This window comes from Tenrec ecaudatus, chromosome 12 (assembly GCF_050624435.1).
Source record: "Tenrec ecaudatus isolate mTenEca1 chromosome 12, mTenEca1.hap1, whole genome shotgun sequence".
NCBI classification, from domain to species: Eukaryota; Metazoa; Chordata; class Mammalia; order Afrosoricida; family Tenrecidae; genus Tenrec; species Tenrec ecaudatus.
This window is the reverse complement of record NC_134541.1, coordinates 100230510-100252204: the sequence shown is the minus strand read 5'-3', so window position 1 is coordinate 100252204 and position 21695 is coordinate 100230510. Positions and strand designations below refer to the sequence as shown.

General features: G+C 48.8%; 1 protein-coding gene across 1 annotated transcript in view; it reads left to right on the top strand.

The window, feature by feature from the left end:
- Window positions 1-21695, top strand: part of SNX29 (sorting nexin 29) — a 499345-nt gene that overhangs the window by 195880 nt on the left and 281770 nt on the right. Inside the window, exon 14 of the mRNA XM_075564274.1 lies at window positions 11920-12002. Within this exon, the coding sequence (XP_075420389.1) occupies window positions 11920-12002 (83 nt within the window). The remainder of the gene's footprint in view (window positions 1-11919; window positions 12003-21695) is intronic.

Below are 21695 nucleotides of genomic sequence, written 5' to 3'. Positions count from 1 at the left end.
TGACTGACCCATCTCCTCTCCTAAACCCCTCTATGAGGGGATCTCCAGTGGCCAACACTTGGGCCTTGGGTCTCCACTCTGCACTTCCCCCTTCATTCAATATGGTATAAATATATACATATATATATATAGATACACACATACATATCTCTTTTTTTTTTGCATGATGCCTTATACCTGGTCCCTTTGGCACCTCGTGATCGCACTGGCTGGTGTGCTTCTTCCATGTGGGCTTTTTTGCTTCTAAGCTAGATGACCGCTTGTTCACCTTCAAGCCTTTAAGACCCCAGACACTAACTCTTTTGATAGCCAGGCACCATCAGCTTTCTTCGCCACATTTGCTTATGCACCCATTTGTCTTCAGCGATCCTATCATGGAGGTGTGCAGCCAATGATATGATTTTTTGTTCTTTGATGCCTGGTAACTGATCCCTTCGGGACCACTCGATCACACAGGCTGGTGTGTTCTTCCATGTGGGCTTTGTTGCTTCTGAGCTAGATGGCCGCTTGTTTATCTTCAAGCCTTTAAGACCCCAGTCACTATCTCTTTTGATAGCTGGGCACCATCAGCTTTCTTCACCACATTTACTTGTTCACCCACTTTGGCTTCAGCAGTTGTGTCGGGAGAGTGAGCATCATAGAGTTCCAATTTAATAAAAGGAAGTATTCATGCATTGAGGGAGTGTTTGAGTAGAGGCCCAAGGTCCTTCCGCCACCTTAATACTTAACCTATAAATATAGACACAGATCTATTTCCCCATCCTCCTATATATGTTTGCATGTACATGTCTTTGAGTCCCTTTTCCTTATGGTGGGTTTTCAGGGACAACCCCTTAGTACCCAAGCTTCCTACCTATTATGAGGGTTTTCATTTTCTTTATGTTGAGGTGTAATCAGGAGTTGTTTTTCAGTAGGTACTCTGAGCCCTCTTCACTTTCATCAGATAAGGTGGTGTCGCCTGTCTGGCAGGTTGTTAACGGGTCTTCCTCATGTCCAGATGCCATGTTCTTCATGTGCTCCAGTTTCTCGGACTATTTTATCAGTGTAAAAATTGTCGGACATGGCGGAAAGATGCAAGCCTGGCCCACAGCTTTCCCCTTGAAACCATGCAGTACTGCCTTGTTCTCTCTTCGAACAACTGCCTCTGGGTCTACCTTGCCTGAAGCCTTCCTCACTTGCTATTTCTTGGCCTGGCTTGATTTTGTGTGGTGTGTCTTATTGCATGAAACACTGCTGCATTGTCGTGACTGGTCTCACCTCCTCCCCTTTGTGAGTGGAACCTTGGTGAGGGCAGGACCTGGTCTGTCTTGCTACCCTTCCCTTCCTGTTGCTAGAGTTATGCCTGCTACATAGTGTGGCACAGAGAATTACAGACTTTTAATAGCAGCTCTTACTCTCCTTACTCTCAAATTCACTGCCATCGAGTCAATTCTGACTTGGGGGTTGAGAGTTGTAGCATTTACCTTGTGGATATTTGGTGAGATGTGAAATTATTCAAGCATTGTTAGCTTGGAGAATGAGAATAGATAGAGAAATTTTATGACCTTGCCTCAGTTATTTGTCTTTTCTCTAATTTTTACCTCTGTGTTCCCACACTCAAAATGGGGGATGTAAATAACCCCATAGGGCTGTTGTACGGTCTAAATGAATTAACACACTCTATTAAAGAGTCCTAGTGGTACAAAAGTTAAGCACTATGTCGCTTTTGGACACCTCCTATACCCCGCCACCCCCCACAGCTCTGCTCTGTCTTGTGGAGTGCCTAGGAGTTGAAATAGACTCCATGGCAAGCTAACAAGAGCAAAGTGACCTTTGGCTGTGGAGCAAATTAGCCCCAAACTCACAGATGAAAACAACCTAGCCTGGAATCTGGCTCCAGCTTCGCTGTAGTCTTCGCTGGGAGTCTCTCAGGAGGCGGAGGTGGGGTGGACTTGGACTGTGGGCTACTTTCTTTCTGAGGCTCCACTTGGCAGGGGTCCTGGCATCCTCACTACCCTTCCTGCTGGCAGTCCTCATTCTCTTCCATGCTGGCCTCTCCACAGTTGCCTATGTGTCCCCCTGACGTGACAGCTGGCCATCAGAGAGCGAGAACACGCTGGAGGCTGTCAGAGTGAGCCCAAGCCAAAGAACACGCAAAGATGGAAGCCTTTGTCTTTTTAAAAACTTACCCCCCAAAACGCCCCAAACAAAAAACCTTACAAAGAAAAAATCTTAGTGAAAATATACAGACCCACCATTTCCGCAAGTGACATTGGCCATAGCCTTCAAGTTAGGCAACAATCTCTCCACTGACAGTGTTACTTTCCAGTCACTGTCCCCTAAGCTTTCCAGCTGCCTTTGTCCATTTGACCGCACAGGAACGAGTCTTTAACAGAGCGCAGTACTCAACGCACAATACTCACAAAACTAAGCTACCTTTTTATATTATTTTTTAAAGAAAACTTTAGGAGATAGTTCTGTATGATGGTTTATCTAGCCTCAACGGATTCAGAGAGTCTGGATTCTGCTGGCAATATGAAATTGTGCTCCACATTTTCCTCCTACCATCTTTAAAACAACCCAGTCTTAGACGTGGCGACCGTCACTTTGGCTGTTAAGCAAATAGTAAACCCAGCCATGTTCAGTGTGTGGAGACGGCACATGAGTGTGAACCAGGGGGCTGCAACCACGGGGACCTCTTGGAGGCTGCCTACCACAGAAACATAGAGAACATACTGGATGCCGCCGAGCCCAGGCTCAGTGGGAGATGCGGCTGCTGCTGCTGCTGCCGAGATGGCACCGAGCAGCTGGTAAGGACAGGAGCGGAGGTTTGGACCCAAGTTTCAACCAGAGCTCATGATAGTCCCTCAGTCCATGTACCTCCCTCAGGCGAGGTTGCTGCTGTTCATTGTAATTGCTCCTGCTACATTGCAAACCTCCAAGACTGCAGTCTTTTTAAAAAAATCATTTTACTGTGGGTTCTTACAGCTCTTAAAACAATCCATACATCAGTTGTCTGAAGCATATTTGTACATATGTTGCCATCATTCTTTTCCAAACCTTACCTTCTATTTGAGCTTTACTCTGAATTTACTTTCTATCAACTCCTCTTTTTCCCGCATTCCCTCCCCCTACCCTCTGACCCCTTGATAAATGATAAATTATTATTTTCGTATCTTACACTTCCGCTGTCTCCCTTCACTCACATTTCTGTTGTTCATCCCCCTTGGGGTGGTGGTGGTGGTGGTTATATGTTGATTATTGCCATCGATTTTTTTTCATCTCTCCCGTTTCCCCCCACCTTTCCCCTACCCTCCTGGTATTGCTACTCCCATTATTGTTCCTGAGGGATTTATCTGTCCTGGATTGTGTGTGTCAAGAGCTCTTATCTGTACCAGTGTACATGCTCCGGTGCAGCTGGATCTGTAAGTTAGAAGTGGGGTCATGATAGTGGGGGGTGGGAGTAGGGGTTGGAGAAGCATGAAAGAATTGGAGGAATGTTGTGTGTTTTGCCCATGCTATAATGCACCCTGGCTGGTCGCCCCTTCCTTGTGACCCTTCTGTGAGGGGATGTGACTGCAAAGTCTTTGTGCTCCAACCTTTTGTTTGTATTTTAAAATGTCTAGGATCATCATTGTAATAGTATTAAATGAACCTCTAGAAAGCTATCCAAAGATCACCAAGACCTAGAGCAGAGTGACCTCTGGGGACTTGGTCTGACAATTGGGTCTGATTTGTTGGCTGGAGGAGTGGCACGGAGTCTTGCTTTATTCTTCAAGGATAGTTCCCGGAACTGGGGCAAACAGAGAAATACCAATACAATGGTGCTTCAAAAATTCGTGGACAAATGGAATGAAAAGGTGGTGACATTTTCCCTCAAGCTTTTAAAAACCATGTCATGCAATAAAATTTAAAAATAGAGGAGTGGATGAAGCTCTACGAAAGCAGGGTGCCTTCCCTTTTTGGCTGCTGCATTCCAGCCCCCGCATCATTGCCTGGCCTTCTTTAGCTGCCTGCTGGATGAAGGAATGGGTGAGAACGAATGAATGCTTTCTTATAGCGACACTGAAGCAGCCCCCTCCCACCCCGCCCTTGCTGCTCAGCCCACAAGAATGTGTTGCCTTTCAGTAGTGCTCCTTTTTCGCTTTTAAGAAAGGTGATTGAGCAACGGCTGCTCTAAGCAGAGATCCAGGAGGGAGCCATTGCTTAGGGGGCACGGAGCAAATTTTGGATCAAGATAATGGTGACTTTTGGAAAAGTGGCGTGCACAACATACTGAGCATAATTAATGTCACCATATCGTTAGTCCACAAGATGAAGTGGCAGATGTTTGGATGGATGGATGCAAATATGCTCTTGAGATGGATCCAAGTACAAGGGAAATTTAAAGGAGAAAAGATACTCATTTCACCAAATGGTCTTAGAACAATTGGGCTTCCATGGGTCAAAAAAGAACAAAGAGGCCCAGACCGCATTCTGTAGCTCCTACAGTGTACAGCATCTGACTCAAGTGGGATCCTGTGGGTGTTAGTTGCCCTGGCGTTGGCTCTGCCTCATCGTGGGCAGCAGAGGACAGCATCACAGACTCTCCAGAGCAGAGCACCGGACTGATTTTTACGGTACTTTGGGGTGGATTTGAACTGCCAGCCTTTTAGCTAGCAGTCAAGCACTGAACTGTTTGTGCCTTAATTGGCTCATGCCCCAAACCTACTGCCCACTGAGTTGACTCCAACCAATAGAAACCTATACAGGGTCCTATTCACGGAAGTCGACAGCCTCATCTTCCTCCTCCATAGCTGAATACAACACAATAAAATGCAACCTCTTAGAAGAGGACACAGGAGCCAGTCTTTAGCTAACCTGGGTGTAGATAGACCCAGAGTGTGGCTGTCACAGTGTGGTCCACGACAGGAAAGAATGTGGTGGTTAATTAAACTGTTCTCTGACAGACGCAGTTAGCAGAAAGGAAAGGCATGCTGGAAGAAACATTGAAATCCATGTATTTGATAAGCAACCCAGTTTAAAAACTGGGCAAGAGTAAAGCTTAAAATTGATTGGAACGAGTCTTTCAAACTTGTGTTTCTTCCTCAAAACGTTTTTGGCCATTCTAGTTTCTTTACCTTTCTGTACGTGTTGTGAATCAGCTAGTCTGTGTCTATACAAAACCCCAGTGGGATTCGGACTGGGCTTGCATTTCATCTGTAAATCTATTTAAGAGTAAGTGACAACTATTTTGAGCCTTCCAGTGTATAAATCTGGTATTTATCTCTCCTTAACTCTTCTTTGCTCTATTTCATCAGTGTTTTGTAGTGTTTAGAATACACTTTCTGCACATCTTTTATTCGATTTATGTCTATGTATTTAATCTTTGCGAGCTGTTACAGTTGATTCCATTTACAGTTTGGTTCCTAATTGCTCATTGCAAGCATAAAGGGTAGAGAGTCACGGTGCCTCAGTGATTATGAGTTGGGCTACGATCCATGCGGTCAGCAGTCGAAACCACTAGCAGTTTCTACCCCCATAAACAGTCTCAGAAATCCATGGGGGAGGGGGGTGTCCCTAAGAATTAGTATCGACTCAAGGGCAGCAAGTTTGTTTTTCTGGTTTAGCATAGAGGGTACATTTGATTTTTGTATTTGACCTTGTATCCTCTGACCTTGAAAACCTCACATTTTAGTTCTCAAAACCAAACTCACTGCCATTGAGTCGGTGCCAACTCATAGCAACCCTCTAGAGCCAGTAGAAGTGCTCCTGTTGGTTTGGGGACTAAGTCTGACCTTGGGATAGCAGCCCAACACGTCCGGCTTCTCAGGGCTCCCGAGGCTTTAGTTTGAAGAGCAATTTTTTTTTTTAAAGAGAGCCTTTGGATTTTCTATGTAGACAGTCATGCCATCTGTGAATAGTTTCAATTCTTCCTTTCCAGTCTGATTGCTGCCCTTTTCCCTGACACCCTTTGGCATTGCCTTGACCTCCAGCACAACGCTGACTCCTAGGAGTGAGAACACTCGCCCTTGACTTGTCCTCAGGCACAGGGGGGAAGCATTTAAACTAGATTCAAATATTGGACCTTGGTGCGATGCTAGCTGTAGAGTTTTCTGGCAGATATCATCTTACTCTTAGTAATTCTTTCACTGTGCTCACAGAAAATTGAAGACATAATTTCTCCTACTTCTACCACACAGTAATGATGAGCACACTTACCATTGTGATATATGTATTTTTTTCAATGTAAATATATGGAAAGAACTATCTAGTAAGTATACTTCTTTTGCAATCTTCTGCATTCACTAACAGAAACATTCTGAAATCCCATCTGTATTAATAAACATGCAGATTCATCATAATTTCGACAGCTTCCTTATCTTCTAATAAAACGAATCCAAGCTCACTGCTGTTGAGTGGATTATGGGTCTTTGTGACTATAGGACAGAGCAGAACTGCTCCTGGGTGTTTCTGTGGCTGTAAAGCTTTACAGAAACAGACTGCCCCTCCTGTCTACAGAGGACAGTTGGTGGGCTTGAACCATCAACATTTTAATTAGGAGCCCTATGCTTAACCCACTTCAGCACGTGGGCTCCTCTCTGTTACAGATACATATGCCATGACATTCCCATAAACAGTTACAGTACAGAACCCACAGAGGGTCGCTGAGTCAGCATGAACTCAATGGCAGTGGGTTTGGTGTGGAATTTGTTAATTACCTATTCCCCTAGTTTCAGCCATTCCATTGGTGACCAGTTTCTTTCTTTTTTTTTTTTTTTTTTACATCCACATAACTCCCAGGCAGATGCTTTTGGGACTTCGTTGTTTTCGGAGTGTGGTTTCGTAGCAGTGGAGCGGTTGGATTGAGAGATTTGCAGTTCTTGAGGCTGTTGATTCATACTTCCTAAAGCTCACCTGTGGGCTCCAGCTTGCATTTCCACGATCTCCAGATGGGGTTGGTAGCAGAGGCCTGACTTGTGTAACCCTGGAAATGTTTGTCCCCTTCTGTGAGCAAAGCTGACTGGTTAGGGAGATCAATCATGCTCACATTCACCCAATAGTCCAACCAACCAAGAGATGCTGCAGATGTGTTTGTGCCGGCTCGTACTTGAACTCTTTCAAGTCCTTTTAAACTTTGTCTGTTTTACTTAGTTTGTAGGAAGCAATGTGAGAAATTGGAGCCAAAGGACTTAGGTTTGAACCCCAAGTTTGAGTACGAAATCTAACTCTCTTGGCCTCAGCTTTCCCAGCTCCAAACTGAGCACAATAAGACCAGCTTCTTAAGGTTGTGGTGGTGACTCAAATGAACCAGGCCTGCGACCGACAGCGGGAGGACACGGACTTTGGGAAACTTACCTGTGGATTGTGACCCCGTCTTGTACCAGCTGTGAGTTTCTGTTTTCAATAAGTCACTGAACCTCAGTTTCTTCATCTGTAAACTGAGGTAATAGCAAACCCCTTGCCTAGTTGATGTGCAGATTAAATGAGAGCACAGGCCTCAAACAGGTCTCAAACCTGCGTACCCTACTGTGAGCCAGATGCTCATGTGCGATAGATGGGAAAGTGTCTTGTGTTGAATAGACATCAGAAAGTGCTCTAGTGGTGCAGAGGTCCAATGCTTGGCTGTTAACTGAAGGTTGACGGTTCAAACTCACCAGCTGCCTGCTTTGCTTAAGATTTAATCATCTTGGAAACCCTACAGGGCCGTGGTAAGTCTGAAAGGACTCCATGTGGTGGGTTTATGTAAGCATCTTGGTAACAAAGGTATGCCTATACCTGTCTGCAGTCTTGCCTTGGACGGCTTCTCACTCTAGCTCGAATGGAGGGATTCCGGGGAATGAGCAAGCCTTTCATATGCCCAACTCGCAGCAGTCCATGCACAGTTACTTTCTTGGGCTTATAACATGCTCCTTAGAAGAGTTCATTGGGCAGGTTGTCAGGAGAGACCAGTCTCTGGAAGAAGGGCATCTTGCTTGGTAAAGGAGAGGGTCAGGAGGAAGGAAGACCCCTGAGATGAGAGGCCATGGGGCTGCCACCATGTGCTGCAACATACAATTGTCAGGATGGCAACAGGTGGGGTGGCGTTTCCCTCTGTGGTCCATGGGGTCACTGTGGTTCAGTGAACGGCCCCAGACAGCAACAGCGGTGACCAAATGGAGGGGACCAAAGAACTCACTGCCATGAGTCCACACTGACTCGTAGTGAGCCTGTAGGACTGGGTAGAACTGTCCCTGTAGGTTTCTGAGATTATAACTGTTATAGGGAGTAGAAAGCCCGCACTGGCCACAGCCCCGTCCCGCATGTCTTACACTTGGTTTACTGGCTGACTGCCTGCTCAGGATGTCTAATCCGTCTCCAGAAGCACACTATGGCAAAGGGTTCGAGTAAAGGACTTACTTAACACTCGAGATGGAGAAGCACGTGGTACCCATGTCCATTCTCTGGTCTTGCCGTTGTCAGATGTGACCATTGGGGAAACTGCATGCAGGTAGACAGACTCTCTCAGGCTCTGTGAATCGGTCATTACTTCAAGGTAAAAGTGAAGGTGATGAGGGGGCATAATCTTGTCTTGGGGCCAAGAGCAGGTGCCTCTTCGGAGCAGTCCATGAGCCAGCCGCCCCATGTTGGAGTTTCACTCAGAGGGTATTTAGCAGTTCCTAGCTTGGATGGCACAGTGGGATGGGCTGCTAACTTTTGTGGTTCAAACCCACCAATTGGTCCTCAGGAGAAACATGAAGTTGTCTGTCTGCTCTTATGAATACCTATAGTCTTGGAAACCTTGTATGGCACTGCGGGGAGTTGGAATTGACTTCATGGATGTGCTTCTTTAGGCAGGTAGGTGATGGCTTGCTAACTACAAGGTTGGCCTTTCAAACCTCCAGCCACTCTGCAGGAGAAACATGAAGCTGTCTGCTCCTGTAGGGAGTCCCAGCTCAGGTTGCTGTGTGGGGATCAACCTGATGGCAGTGGCTTTGATATTGATTTGGTGACTTGAAAGAGAAGTCCTGGTGGTGCAGAGAGTTAAGGGCTGGGCTCCTAACTGCAGAGCTGCTGGTTCCAAACTACTAGCAGCTCTATGGGAGCGAGAGGAGGCAGAAACCCTAAGGATCAGTGGACTCACGGCAGTGGGTTTGATCTTGGAAAGAAGCTCTGATGGTGCAGTGGTTAAGCACATTGACCGCTAACTAAAAGGTTAGTGTTTCGAACCCGCGGGAGGCTCCTCAAGAGGAAGAGGTGGCAGTTTGCTTCTGTTTCTGTAAAGGCTACAGCTTTGGATCTTGGAGCAGTCTGCACTGTCCAGGAGGGCCACTATAAGATGGAATTGACGTGACATCCGTGGGGTTTTGTGACCCAAAAGTGTTAATTCCTTGCCAAGGGCCAACGGGCGCATTCTTAGGCCCAGAGTGGGCAGGATGACTCCTGCAGGTGCCTGTCTGAGGGTGGTTGGATTCGTTCCCACAGACCTCGTCCTTTGGATGGGACTTGGGTTCCTAGTAAAAGTCCCCTGCTCTTTTTATCTCTCAGGTCTGATGTCGGAACCGGCACTTTCACGCTCTATTAGAAGTTTGATTTCAGCCCTAAGAAAGGCTGAAACATTTCCACCCTGGCAGCAGAGTTTGCAGGGACAAAGGCAAGGAACCCACCTGACTGGTGGGAACCATGGGCAGTGTCCTGGCAGCCAGACATGGGTACTACGTACCCATCACTCTCCTTCGTGAGCCCTGTCTTCTTTGTTCTCTCTGAAGACTTGCTTCCATGAACCATTGTTGAAGCTATGCCAAATGGAAGCATACGAATTGCTTCCTGCCTTGTGTTTTCAGATAATAGGTGACCTGAATTCAAATGTGGAGCCTGGGACTAGACTGGAATGGGTGAGGAGACTGGTGGGAGAAATCAAGAGAAAACCAGCTACATAGCACACAGGCATCTGGAAGATTCTCCCTTCACAGGGCTCGTTAGTGGCTCTGTTTCAAACACTTGCTACGCACACCACTGGCAGAGAAAACAGGTGCCAATGGAGACATCCGTGGCAGGCTGTCCAGAAGAAGGGACAATTAAGGGACTCCTCTGCGGTTTGTTTTTGCTAGCGCTCCAGTGCAGAGCGCAGTTTGTATCTGGGTGGTCCTGTTTTCCTGCTAAAGCCTAGTGTTGCAGAGGAAAATGCACAGCACATTGCCATCTCTGTAGGCCTGGAGGTATTTGATGCTCTGCAAATAGACAGAGAGAGCCAGTGACGAGCATTCCCGTTTCTTGGTCTTGAGACCAGGCAGCATCGCCTTCCTGAGGCCTGGCAACCAGATGGACTGGCTGCAGTGAACTGTTGAGTGAGATCACCAAACCCCAGAACCGTTCTCAGTGTGGCCTCCCTTGGTATAAACTCGTTGGGCTGTGCATGAAACCGAGACTGGGTTGACCTCTGCTTACAATGAAGTATGGATGGGAGAAGAATTGGAACTTGCTGGATTTCAGGGCTTGGGGTTTCTGCTGAGTTCTGCATTCCTTCTAGAAAATTTTCAGGGACCATTTATATTATTTTAATATAAAAAAAGCCCAACCGTTAACCTCGTTTTATTGTGAAGAAAGAAAAAGTCGTTCTAACATTTTCAAAAGGAACCCTCGTCGTGTGGTGGTTTAACTCTCAGTCCCACCCACCAGCTGCTCCGGGGAGGAAAAGTGAGGCTAGCTACTCTCATAAAAGCTTTTCCGTCTCGGAAGGCCTAAGAGTGGTTTTATTTGGTTCTGTAGGGTCACTGTGAGTTAGAATCTTAAGTGAATAGTAGGGTTTATTTTTTTAATCATGTCCACAAGGATTTGGGCTCAAGACATTGAGTGGCTGAGGCAGGAACTCGGGCAGAATCACTTCTTTCTGGCTGTAGCTAGTGAGAAATCAGGTCTAAATTCCCAAGGAGCTGGAGAAGACTCCCGTGGGCTTGGGGGACAGAGAGAACAGAGGTTGGATTTCTGCTGGGTGCCCTGGACAGAGATCCTAGCCTCTGTGTGTCCAGATTCCTCTGACACAGTGGGGTGCAGTGTGCAGGGTTACTGTACCAGATACTGGGTGGGTGTTTAATCCATTGCAGAGCAAATGGGTGAACCCGTAGCCTCATGCTTGATGCGGTGAGATCCCAGTGTCTGTTCTTTGGGAACAAGTTGAGACTTAGCATGGTGAGAGTGTGTCCCCCATCTGTGTGTCTGTCTAGGCAGTGAATTTGGTAATGTGGGATTGCAGGCATTTTGTCCCACAGTCTCACTGTCATGGCTGTGGACTCTGTCCGTGGTTGCTCATCGTTCAGCCTCAGTTTCCTCATCTTTAGATGGGAGTTGGAATCGAGCCCACCCTCAGAAGGATTACCTGGCATGGTTCTGAGCTCTACTGGACACGGAGCTTAGAGAACTGTAAGCCTTCCGTGCGTATAGCTCCTTATAGGAAGGTCATGGATATTCTCCAGATGACTGCTTCAGGAACCCAAGGAGAATGTCACAAGGCGCCTCACAGGAGATCACGTTAACCCGTCCAAGCACATACTTCATGTCAGCACCCCAACCTGACGCTAGTGGTACCTCACTACAAGCTGAAAGACGGGCCCTCTGCAGGCACCCAGAAGTGCCTCTGAACACAGGCCCGGTGGTGTTTCCAAAAGACCTGTTGGGTGGCTTTGAAAACCTCCTGGGGCAGTTCTGCCCTCACACGAGGGGTTGCCCAGGGTCAGAACCAACTGGACAGCAGAACCACATCAGCAAGAGCTAACGTTGTTCAGCTCTCTGGGGAGAGAGCGGCCCCTGGAGGCATTCCACATGCACCCTCGGAACGTCTTCTGGCCAGTGCACTGACCTCTGGAACAGGACAGGGCGAGGTCATGCTCACGAGACACACAGCAGATGGCTTCCTGTCCCTCCGGCTTCCCTGCCCCAGGTCTGCCCTGCCAATTTTAAACTAAGACTTGCTTTCCTCTGCAGAGAAAACGAGGTGCTCAAAGTCCAGCTGAAGAAGTATGTGGGCGCTGTCCAGATGCTGAAAAGAGAAGGCCAGACAGCTGAGGGTGAGTGAGCCCCGGAGCCCCGCTATGGGAGGGGGGCCGCCGTGCGTTGTCTCCTTCTATCCCCTCATCATGTGGTGAGTGGATATATGAGTGAATTAGAAAGATTCCAAAAAACTAATTAGATGGAAAATCCTACTGCACATTCTTGCTAAATCGTTAGTAATATTGTAAGACTCGCTTATGAGACTCTTGGCAGGAGTCGGCTCAGTCTGTGTTCTTGGGGAATTTCATGTCTAGAGCCTGGCAGTGCATGTGACCTTGCAGTCTGACTTCGAGTATCTGCCCGGATGGTGCACCCAGCAGAGCGCTGGATTCAGCTCAACCAGGCTACACTCTCAGCCCTGTGTTCCTTTCTTAGTCTGACAGTGCCTCACTGTCCTCATCTTTCAAATGGCTTGTGAGCCGCCCACCCCCACCCCCAAGCAGCAGAGTGCCTACCGAAGAGTAAATACTGAGTCAATGATTGGTTGTTATTATTCCACGACTACTGGGAACATTAATCACAATTACAAACACCGAAGATTGAACGGTGCTCGCTAGAGAAGGTGTTGTAGATTCTGACCGCCATCTCTGTGGTTCGAATCCCCTTGGGAATGGGCTTCTTGGTTGTCGTAGCAAGGCTGGCTTGTTAGAGGGCATGTCTTGAGTCAGTCTCTGAAGAGTCAAAGCAGAAGGAAGCTGATGACACACCAGCATGGAGAGCACCAGGAGGCGGACAGCCACCTTCCCCGGAATGGACAGGGACAAAAGCGTCTCTCTAGAGTCACCACTCCTGCGCTGTGAGGAGATAGCTTTGTCCCCCTGAGCAGGCTGGGGCTGTGTGCTGCGTGCACCATGTCTGCCTCCTCGGACTCGTGCTCTTTCATGCAGGGACCCCTGTGATGGCCCGAGGTCATGTCATAGCTGAGTGATGTATGTGTTGGTCTTCTCACCTACTCACATTTTCTCATCGCTGCTTCTGCAGTGCCTGGCATTTTGTAGGTCAGTCCTTCCTTACATTCATGTTCAGAGGGACTGTTATATGTCTAGCCCCTTTAGCCTCTCTAGGCACGATCAAACGCACTCTCGTTTAGCCCAACAAGCAGGCCACGAGTACCTCTTTCCTTTCTTTTGAAGGAGAGGATTGCTGAGGGAAATGGCACTTCTATCAGTGACAGAGCTCCAGCTGAAGTAATTTCTTCCTTATCCCTGGCTCTCTGCATTAGAAAGTTCTTGTTGCCACAGCCAGCCACAACCACAACCACAGCCACAGCCACCACCTCCACCTGTGGAGCCTCTTCCCAGGCACTGCCTCTAAGAGTAGATTTGGGATGGGCTCTTGATCTACACACCTAGATCATGCGAATCTGATGCAGGTGCCCTAGACCTTTTGAGAAATCAATTCTCTACCCATGCATAGCCTTGCTTTGGTGGGCACAGTAAGGAAGTAAAATCAGGAAAGAGCTGAGTTTCAGTCGCTTCGTGGTGGGCTGGCACCAAGGTGGTTAAGCAGCTTGTGCCCTGGACAGCAGCGGTCTCCTGCTCCTGTGTTTCTCACAGCGCCACCTGCTCCAGGAGTCACCTTTTAGGGGCAGGTCTTGGCAAAAGCCCTCAGGTGTGGGCACCGGAAGCCCCATTGTTGCTCATTTAAGTCCCACAGTACTCTTACCAGATATGAATGAACACCTCCATGTGCCAGGCACCAGGAGGCAGTCTTGCCGGAGACAACTCTTTAAGAAGCTGCACTTGGGCCTCCTTTCAAGGGCTTGTGCCTACTTCTCAAGGATGCCACCTATGTATGACTCAAGGGAACGAGGGCTCACTCCTCACCCCTAGCTACTTGCTGCCTCTGTGTGGTGAAGGGCACCGAGAATGGGCACTGGCCAAGAAGGCAAAGGGGAGGAGCAGGCGCCGGGGTACACAGGAGAGGAAGTGAGCCAAGTACAACCCTTGCTGGCTGTTGGGCTTCTCCTCAAGTGTTCTCCGCTGTGTTTGCCTGAGAACCAGAGCTTGACAAAGAGGTGTTCCTTCCAGGGGCCACTGAACTTCTCATTTCAGGAGACCTTGGGTTTGTCCTTGGCACACGGCTGAGTCGCCCACCCCACCTGCCCATGTACACTGGCATTTGTGGCCTCCTCTGGGCTAGCCAGCATCCTTCTCCACTGCTGAGGTGGGCTGAGGGTGGGTGGTCTAAAACTTGACCTTGGTGACTTGGTCCCGCCCACTAGCTCTCAATGCTCTTGCAGGTAATCGGGAAAGGGTTCTGTCGTGTCAGCCTCAGGAAGTTAGGGCCGCCCTCAGACTCCTGTGATCCCCTGAAGGAGGTCCTCAGCAGAGGATGAGTTGAGCTACAAGTGTCCTGCTGCTGTCCTTTGAGCCCCTGGGCCAGCAGGACATTTTGGTGATAGAAGCAGAGGTTCCACCATCCTTTCTGACCTGTGGTCCAATTTGAGTTGGCTTCAAACTGCCCCTGGCGCCGACTCTCAACTCCAGCTGGGGATATCATCTTGTCACACAGGCTGTGTCCCCCACCTCTGCAGCCAGCGTCTTTCCAAATACAGTGTCTGCCCCACCCCCTTTAGTCACATGCGCTGTCATCATCTGCCCCAGCCACCCACGTCTCCCTCCCTTGTGATGGAGTCTAAAGCCACAAGCTCTCATCAGCATCTCTTCAATTAATGCCGGGGCCAGGCTGCTGCTGCTGGCGGCCCTCAGAGTAACGATGTTGTGGGGACTTGACAGATGAGGGCGGCTTGGGAGCAGCTTTGAAAGTTGGCTTTCAGAAACAAAGGAGTGAGGAAACAGGATGGGAGGGATCTTTCTGGACTGCTGGGCACTGTACATTCTGCCCTTCCTGGCCCCACTCCCGCTGGAGCTTCTTGCTCTGCCCTGGCCTCAGTTTCCCCAGGCTCCCAGAAGGTAGGGCAGACAGTTAGGAGCCTGCCTCTGTGAAGGTGGGTGACGTACGAGAGGCTCTGAGAGCTGCGGGGCATCTGCCTGTGGCCATTTCCCCGTGAGAGCTGGAGCTGCCCTGGCTGCTCTGACTGCACGGAGGAAGGTGAGAGTGTGAGAGAGAGTGAGTGTCCATGTGAGCGTGAGAGTGAGTGTGGGTGAGAGAGAGATTGTGGTGTGTGAGAGTGAATGAGTGAGTCTGTGAGAGAGAGTGGGTGTGAGTGAGTCTCCGTGTGAGAGTGAGAGTGTGTGTGTGTGTGTGAGAGATTGTGGTGTGTGAGAGTGAATGAGTGAGTCTGTGAGAGAGAGTGAGTGTGGGTATGAGTGAGTGTCTATGTGAGCGTGAGAGTGAGTGTGAGAGTGAATGCGTGTGAGTGATTGTGATGTGTGAGAGTGAATGCATGTGAGAGTGTGTGGGGGGGTGAGAGTGAGAGAGTATGTGAGTGAGTGTCTGAGAGTGTGGGAGTGATTGAGTGTGTTAACAGTGGAACAAACAGGGAGACTTGTGGCAACTGAAGTCAGATTCCAGCCCAGGCTCGCTGTGATCTTTCTCTTCCTTTGCCCCACCCTCTTCCGATACCACCCTCTCTTCTGGCCATCTGGGCCTCGCCTCTCTGCTCTTGACCCTCAGGCTCTTCCTCTCTGTTTCCCTCTTGGCATGAGGTCTCTGCTCAGGTTTCACCTCCCGCTGGCCATTGGACTGGCGCTGTCTTCGTCCTTACTCTGGCCCCATTGCTCTGGCTTCTTTCTGTCTCAGTGCCTGCCACTGTGCTGCAGCATCTGGGTGACTGGTTTTCACACATGTGTAGTGCCCTCCTGGCCCCTGCAGGATGTGTCTGCAGAGGAGGGCCTCTCAGGGTAGCCCCCCACACGGCACTTCATCTTCAGTATGTGCACCTGAAGTATTTGTTTTTAAAAAAATCATATCATTGTGAATGAGGTGGAGTATGTAGTAGAGACCCAAAGCCCATCTGTAGGCAACTGGACATCCCCTTACAGAAGGGTCACAGGGAGGAGACAAGCCAGTCAGGGTGCAGTGTAGCACCGATGAAACATACAACTTTGTTCTAGTTCTCTAATGCTTCCTCGCCCACACTATCATGAACCCAGTTCTACCTTATAAATCCAGCTAGACCAGAGGATGTACACTGGTACAGGTAAGAGTTGGAAACACAGGGAATCCAGGACAGATACACCCCTTAGGACCAATAAGAGTAGCGATACCAGGAGGGGAAGGGGAAGGTGGGGGAGAAAGGGGGAACCGATCACAATAATCTACATATAACCCCCTCCCTGAGGGAACGGACAACAGAAAAGTGGGTAAAGGGGAGACATTGGACAGTGTAAGACATGAAGAAATAATAATAATTTCTAAATTATCAAGGGTTCATGATGGAGGAAGGTTGGGAGAGGGAAGGGAGAAAAAGGAGGATCTGATGCCAAGGGCTCAAGTAGAAAGTAAATGTTTAGAGAATTGATGAAGACAAGAAACGTGCAAGTGTGCTTGACACAGTGGATGGATGGAGGGATTGTAACGAGTTGTACGAGCCCCCAATAAAATGATTTTTAAAACAATGAATGCATACAAATCCATTCGTATGCATTCAAAGGAAGCCATGGTAGCTTCGTGGTTACAAATTGGGCTGTTACAAGGTCAGCAGTTTGAAACCACCAGTCACTCCACAGGAGAATGATGAGGCTTTCTACTCCCAGAAAGAATTAGTCTCAGAAACCCACAGGGGAAGTTCTACCCTGTCATATAGGACTGCTGTGAGTCAGAATTTACTCGAGGCAGTGAGTTTGTTGTTGTTTTTAATATACAAATCAAGAGGCTCTGAAGCCATATTAACTTTGGCCACTGTCTATTTCCAGTTGTTTGCCATCACCCCAACAGAAACTCCGTACTCTCCTCCCCCACCCCAGCCCCCGGTCACCACTATTAAGTGCTGGCCTTGCTGTATCCCTAGTTATAAACGCTTCCTGTCAGGCCCTAGGATATACCTTGTGGTGTCAGCTTAATTTCATGCAGTAGCATGTGTTGACAGGCATGTGCTGTCTCAGGAGTGGGCCTTTTTTTCTCCTGTCTGAGCAGCAACCACCGTCGGGTGGGCCATGCTTCACCAGTCCCTTCCTTCGTGAGTGGACATCCAGACTCTATCCCTCTTTGGCTCTTGGGAGTAGTGCTGTTGTGGGCACTGCCGCGCACTTTTCTCTTCCCCACATCCTGAGGCAGATCCCTCTGTTTCCTTGTCTCTGGGTGATGGAAACCCTGTTGTGTTAGTCTGGGTTGACTAGAGAAATAAATTCATAGACATTCATCTGTGTATAAGAAAGAGCTTTATATACAAGAGCAATTGAATATTGAGAAAACATTCCAGCCCAGTCTAGATCAAGTCCCTGAGTCTGATATTAGTCCATATGTCTGATACCATTCTATAAAGTCCTCTTCAGACTCACAAACACATGCAATGATGCCAAATGTAGGAAGATCACTGGCCAGTCGGTGGACAGTCTTGTGTTTCCAGTGATTGTAGAAGCATCTTAGGGCTGGGAGGAGTCTCCATGTGGATCTTCTAGCTCCAGGGCTCTGGCTGCCTCAGTGCAGCTCCATCAGGCTTGTCCTTGGTAATATCTTGCAGGGAGTTAGTATATCTGGCCTCTGGTGAGCTATTTATCTCCATGGCACCTCCAAATGAGGTCATCAAGCAGGAGCGAAGGGAGAGCAGGTCTGGCTGCCCAGCGGGTAGGTCTACACCGAGTACCAGCTCTGTTGTTTTTTTAGCTGCGTGTTCTTGTAGCTCCCATTTCTTCTTCTGAGGAGTGGAGACGCTCCGATTGGCTTTATAGAGTCATTTAAAGGGGGGTGCATACACAAGGGAACCTTGTGGAACAGAATGAAAAGATAGTGGTGGCATTTCCCTATGAATTTCTTGGAGCCCCTTTGTAGGAACACTGGGCCATTGCTGATGCTATTTTGGCTGGGGATGCATTTTGCAGCCCCCCAGGCTCCATCAGGGTCAGAAAAACACCTGTAAATTAGCCTCTGAAAGTGATAAGTAATTATGGTGATGATTTCAGAGTACACCTCTCTGAAAGCTTTCCAATCAGTTATCCTCATAAAACAGTACTTGTGCGATTAGCTTAGTGTCCTGACCTTTAAACAAAGATTGGAGTGGAGAGCCCAGTGCTTGCCCCTGTCTTGCCGAGTGCTCAGCAGTGTTGCCAACCACATGTTCAATGCCAGCCCTCTCTGAGCCTCAAGGGTCTGCCTCACAGAAATGAGAGTGGGCTGGGGACCCAGGCAGGGTGTACCCCACACCACATGAACCCACCACAACATTTCCATAGGAGGGGACTTCAAAAAGTTTGTGAAAAACTGCATTATTTCTTAATTCCATTTTCTATATAAACCTTTTGAAGTCCGTGCATTTTTCCAATTACTTGGGGGGAGAGGGAAAGTTAGAAGTGCACTTGAATACAGTGATGGAAGCTTCCAGATTCAGTGTGCTGTATCAGCTTGGGTGGCATGCAGATGGGAGGACAGGGGAGTAGTACATCTCTGCTGGACTCAGCCCCCAGCCATGTGCCCACTCAGAGGGATTTTGGAAATGGGGTGGGGGGTGAACTTTGCTAAGGGAGCAGAAACACCGAAGCCCATGCCAGTAGAGGGCCATGGGAATGGGGCACCCTGATTTCTACAGAGGAGAGACAGTGCTTAGCAGGTGTTTGTTCTTTCTGAGCCTGTGTGTGAATTTTTTGGAGGGGATGGGATAGTATCTCAGGTTGGACTTGGTTTGGCTGCATTAAAAACAAAACAAAGCAGTATTTTTCACAAGGTAGTAGTTTCTTTGCAGACTCTCTGGTGCTTGGACACAAATCCAACAGGTAATCTGTTGAAAGACCACAGTATATTTTCTCATGCCTCTGGAGGTTGAAGGTCTGAGCCCCATTTGTTCCTTCCTGGTTGGCCACTCTTGGCGTTCCTTGGCTGGCAGAGGATCTTGTCAGGGGATCTGCCCTCCCCAGCGCACCCCTTCAGAAATGACTAGACTCAGCAACACCTTACAGGAATCCAACCTCACTAAGGAAGCCGTGAAAACCCTGTTTCCAGATAGTATCAGGGCTACATGTATAGGCCTGGGGTTCTGACGTGTATTTTGGGGGATACAGTTCATTCCATCACGTTGACACCTAACAGAAGTCTGAGCTGAGGCCATCCTGGGCCCATGCATTTCTCTGGTCGGGGAGGACTTGGGCTGCTTCCCTCTCCCTTGTTTGTCTCAGTGCTTGCATGGATGCAGGTGCTCCAGCCATCGCCTCTGAGAAGCAGGAGTGGGAAGGGGGGAGGGCATGTGCCACAGCCACGTTCACGAAACAGTTCACATGTTAAGAGTGATGTGCCTCCTTTTAGGAGCCTTCCTGGAAGAACCCTCACTGAATTCTACCTGTAGTGAACTCTTTGACTACTAAATACAGAGGAGGCTAGGTTAACTGCCCAGAAGAAATGTAAGAAAGGAAAATGAGAACTGTTTTAGAGCTAAAATTCTGAGCACCCCATTTGCAGAAGGCAATGGATGTCCGTGGAAACCCCAAATCCCTTTGCAGGGTCCCCTCATGTATTAAGTCTCCATTGACTCCTATGTGACCGTGAACTTGGGTGAGAATGGTCTTGTCCTCAAACAGAGTCCATCAGAAAGTGAAATCCCTGCCCAGCCTCCAGCTCAGGGGCATGCCTAGTGGACCCTTGAGGGAGATCCACTACGGGAGGAGGTTACGTCATCATGAGTCATGCCTTGACTGCCTTGGTCATAAGGCCTTGGACTGATCTCATAAGCTCTTCTGTCTAATATGATGTACATGTCCCAATCACGGTTCTGTTCTTGGCGTCGGCAGACCCCCTGTAATTATGAAGTGTTGATCTGCTGCCAGTCATGCTCCATGACAATTCTCTGTGCCCTCCCATGTCCTTTATAAAGCTCTGGATCTCTGCAAACCCCGTGCTAATGGCCTCCCGTATCCCGATGATGTGCCTTTGTCCTGTTTGACTTAATGTTCTCCTTAATTACATTTGAGATTGGGTTCTGTTTTGTACCCTAAAAACAGTGCTGGGTGGGTGGCCAGCAGTTACTGCCCCAGGTGGCTCTGGCGAGGGTGAGGCTGATGGAAATCATGTGGAACGGAGGGAGGGGTGGGGGCTGCCGAAGTTTGTGCTGTTTCTGCTGTAGAAAGGAGCATCCAACCTGCAGGCTCAGGGGCGGGAGGGCTCAGGCCTCCTTCCAGAAGGCCCCGGGTCCCTCCCAAGGCCTCCTTCTATCTGTGCCCCGACTTTTAGCCACGGCAGGACCCTCTCCTTTCCCGAATCACGGCAAAAGCAATTGTCTGCAAAGACCAGGCTTTCATGATTTCCGCTCATTTCCTTTTCATTGTTCGGCGGAAGAAAGGCCCAGAAACAAAGCAGGAGCAACAGGAGCTCTTCAGCCTGTGCTCGCAGCAACGAGGCCAGACACGCCTTCTTCACCGCCCAGCCCCTCGTGGGGTCGTCTCCGCATTGTGATTATCCACGTGCAGTTTGTCATTCTCCTTTGGTTTCCAACTCCGCTCCTTCCTGGATGCTGACAGGTGGCTTGTTTTGTTAAATGCCACTTTGATGCTGAAAACCGCTCTGTTTTAAGTTTCTAATTACAGCTTTCAGAGGCACCTGGTCATTTTGCTTTGCTTGAGTGGGTAAGGATGCCTTGTACCTTGGCGGAGAGTGACTTGTCTAAGTGTTTGCTTTTTTCCCCATGGACTGAATGGAAAAGTCGACATTTCCCAAAGAGATAAAGCCCATCTGCCTGGGGTGATTTCACACTGCCTTATGGCCTTACTTCATTCTATGAGCCAAAGAAACTCGTTCCCGGGCCAACCCTGGCTGCTGAGTACCTGTCCACCCTTGTACTAATGTTCACTTGCCCACAGTCCTTGGGTCCTGGGGCCTGACACACCCCTAACCAGCTTTCCGATCTCACCACCTCAAGAAAGAAGTCCCCTGTGACGGCTCTGCCATCGTCTCCTGCCCATTGCTGCCTCTTTGTGCTTTTATTTCTTCCTTCCTTCAGTGACTTAACCAACCACAAACAAGACATTCTGAGGCACCCTGGTGGCTTTGTGAGTGGGGTTGGATGTTGGGCTACTCACTATGACCTACCAGTCACTCCTTGGGTGAAAGATGTGGCTCCCAGCTCCTATAAAGTGTCATGGTCTCTGAAACCCTAAGGAGCAGTTTCACTCTGTCCCATAGGGATGCTAAAGAGGCCTGTGGTGCAGTGGTTATGATCTGGGCCAAAGTCAGCAGTTTGAAACCACCAGCTGCTCTGAGGGAGAAAGATAGGGCTTTCTACTCCCTAAAGATATACAGTCTTGGAAACCCACACGGGAAGGTCTACCCTGTCCTACAGAGTCGCTGTGAGTGGGCACAGCCCTGATGGCAGTGAGTGTGGTTTTCAGTGGTAGGGTGGCTGGGTTTCACAGTGGACTTGTTGCCCGTGGGTTTGGTCTCTGGTTAGAAAGGAGTGCTGGTGATGCAGTTGGCACGTGAAAGCCCCATGAGGCAGCTCCACTCTCTGAGAGGTGCTCCAAGTCTGGTGAAAGGACATTCCTGCCTGACACCTGGGAGGTGACCCATAGATCTTTGATGAAGAAGTGCATTTATTTGGCACCTTATTGCAGCATAAGGAGCCCTGGTGGAGTAGTGGGTAGCCTGTTGGACTGCTAACCCCTGAA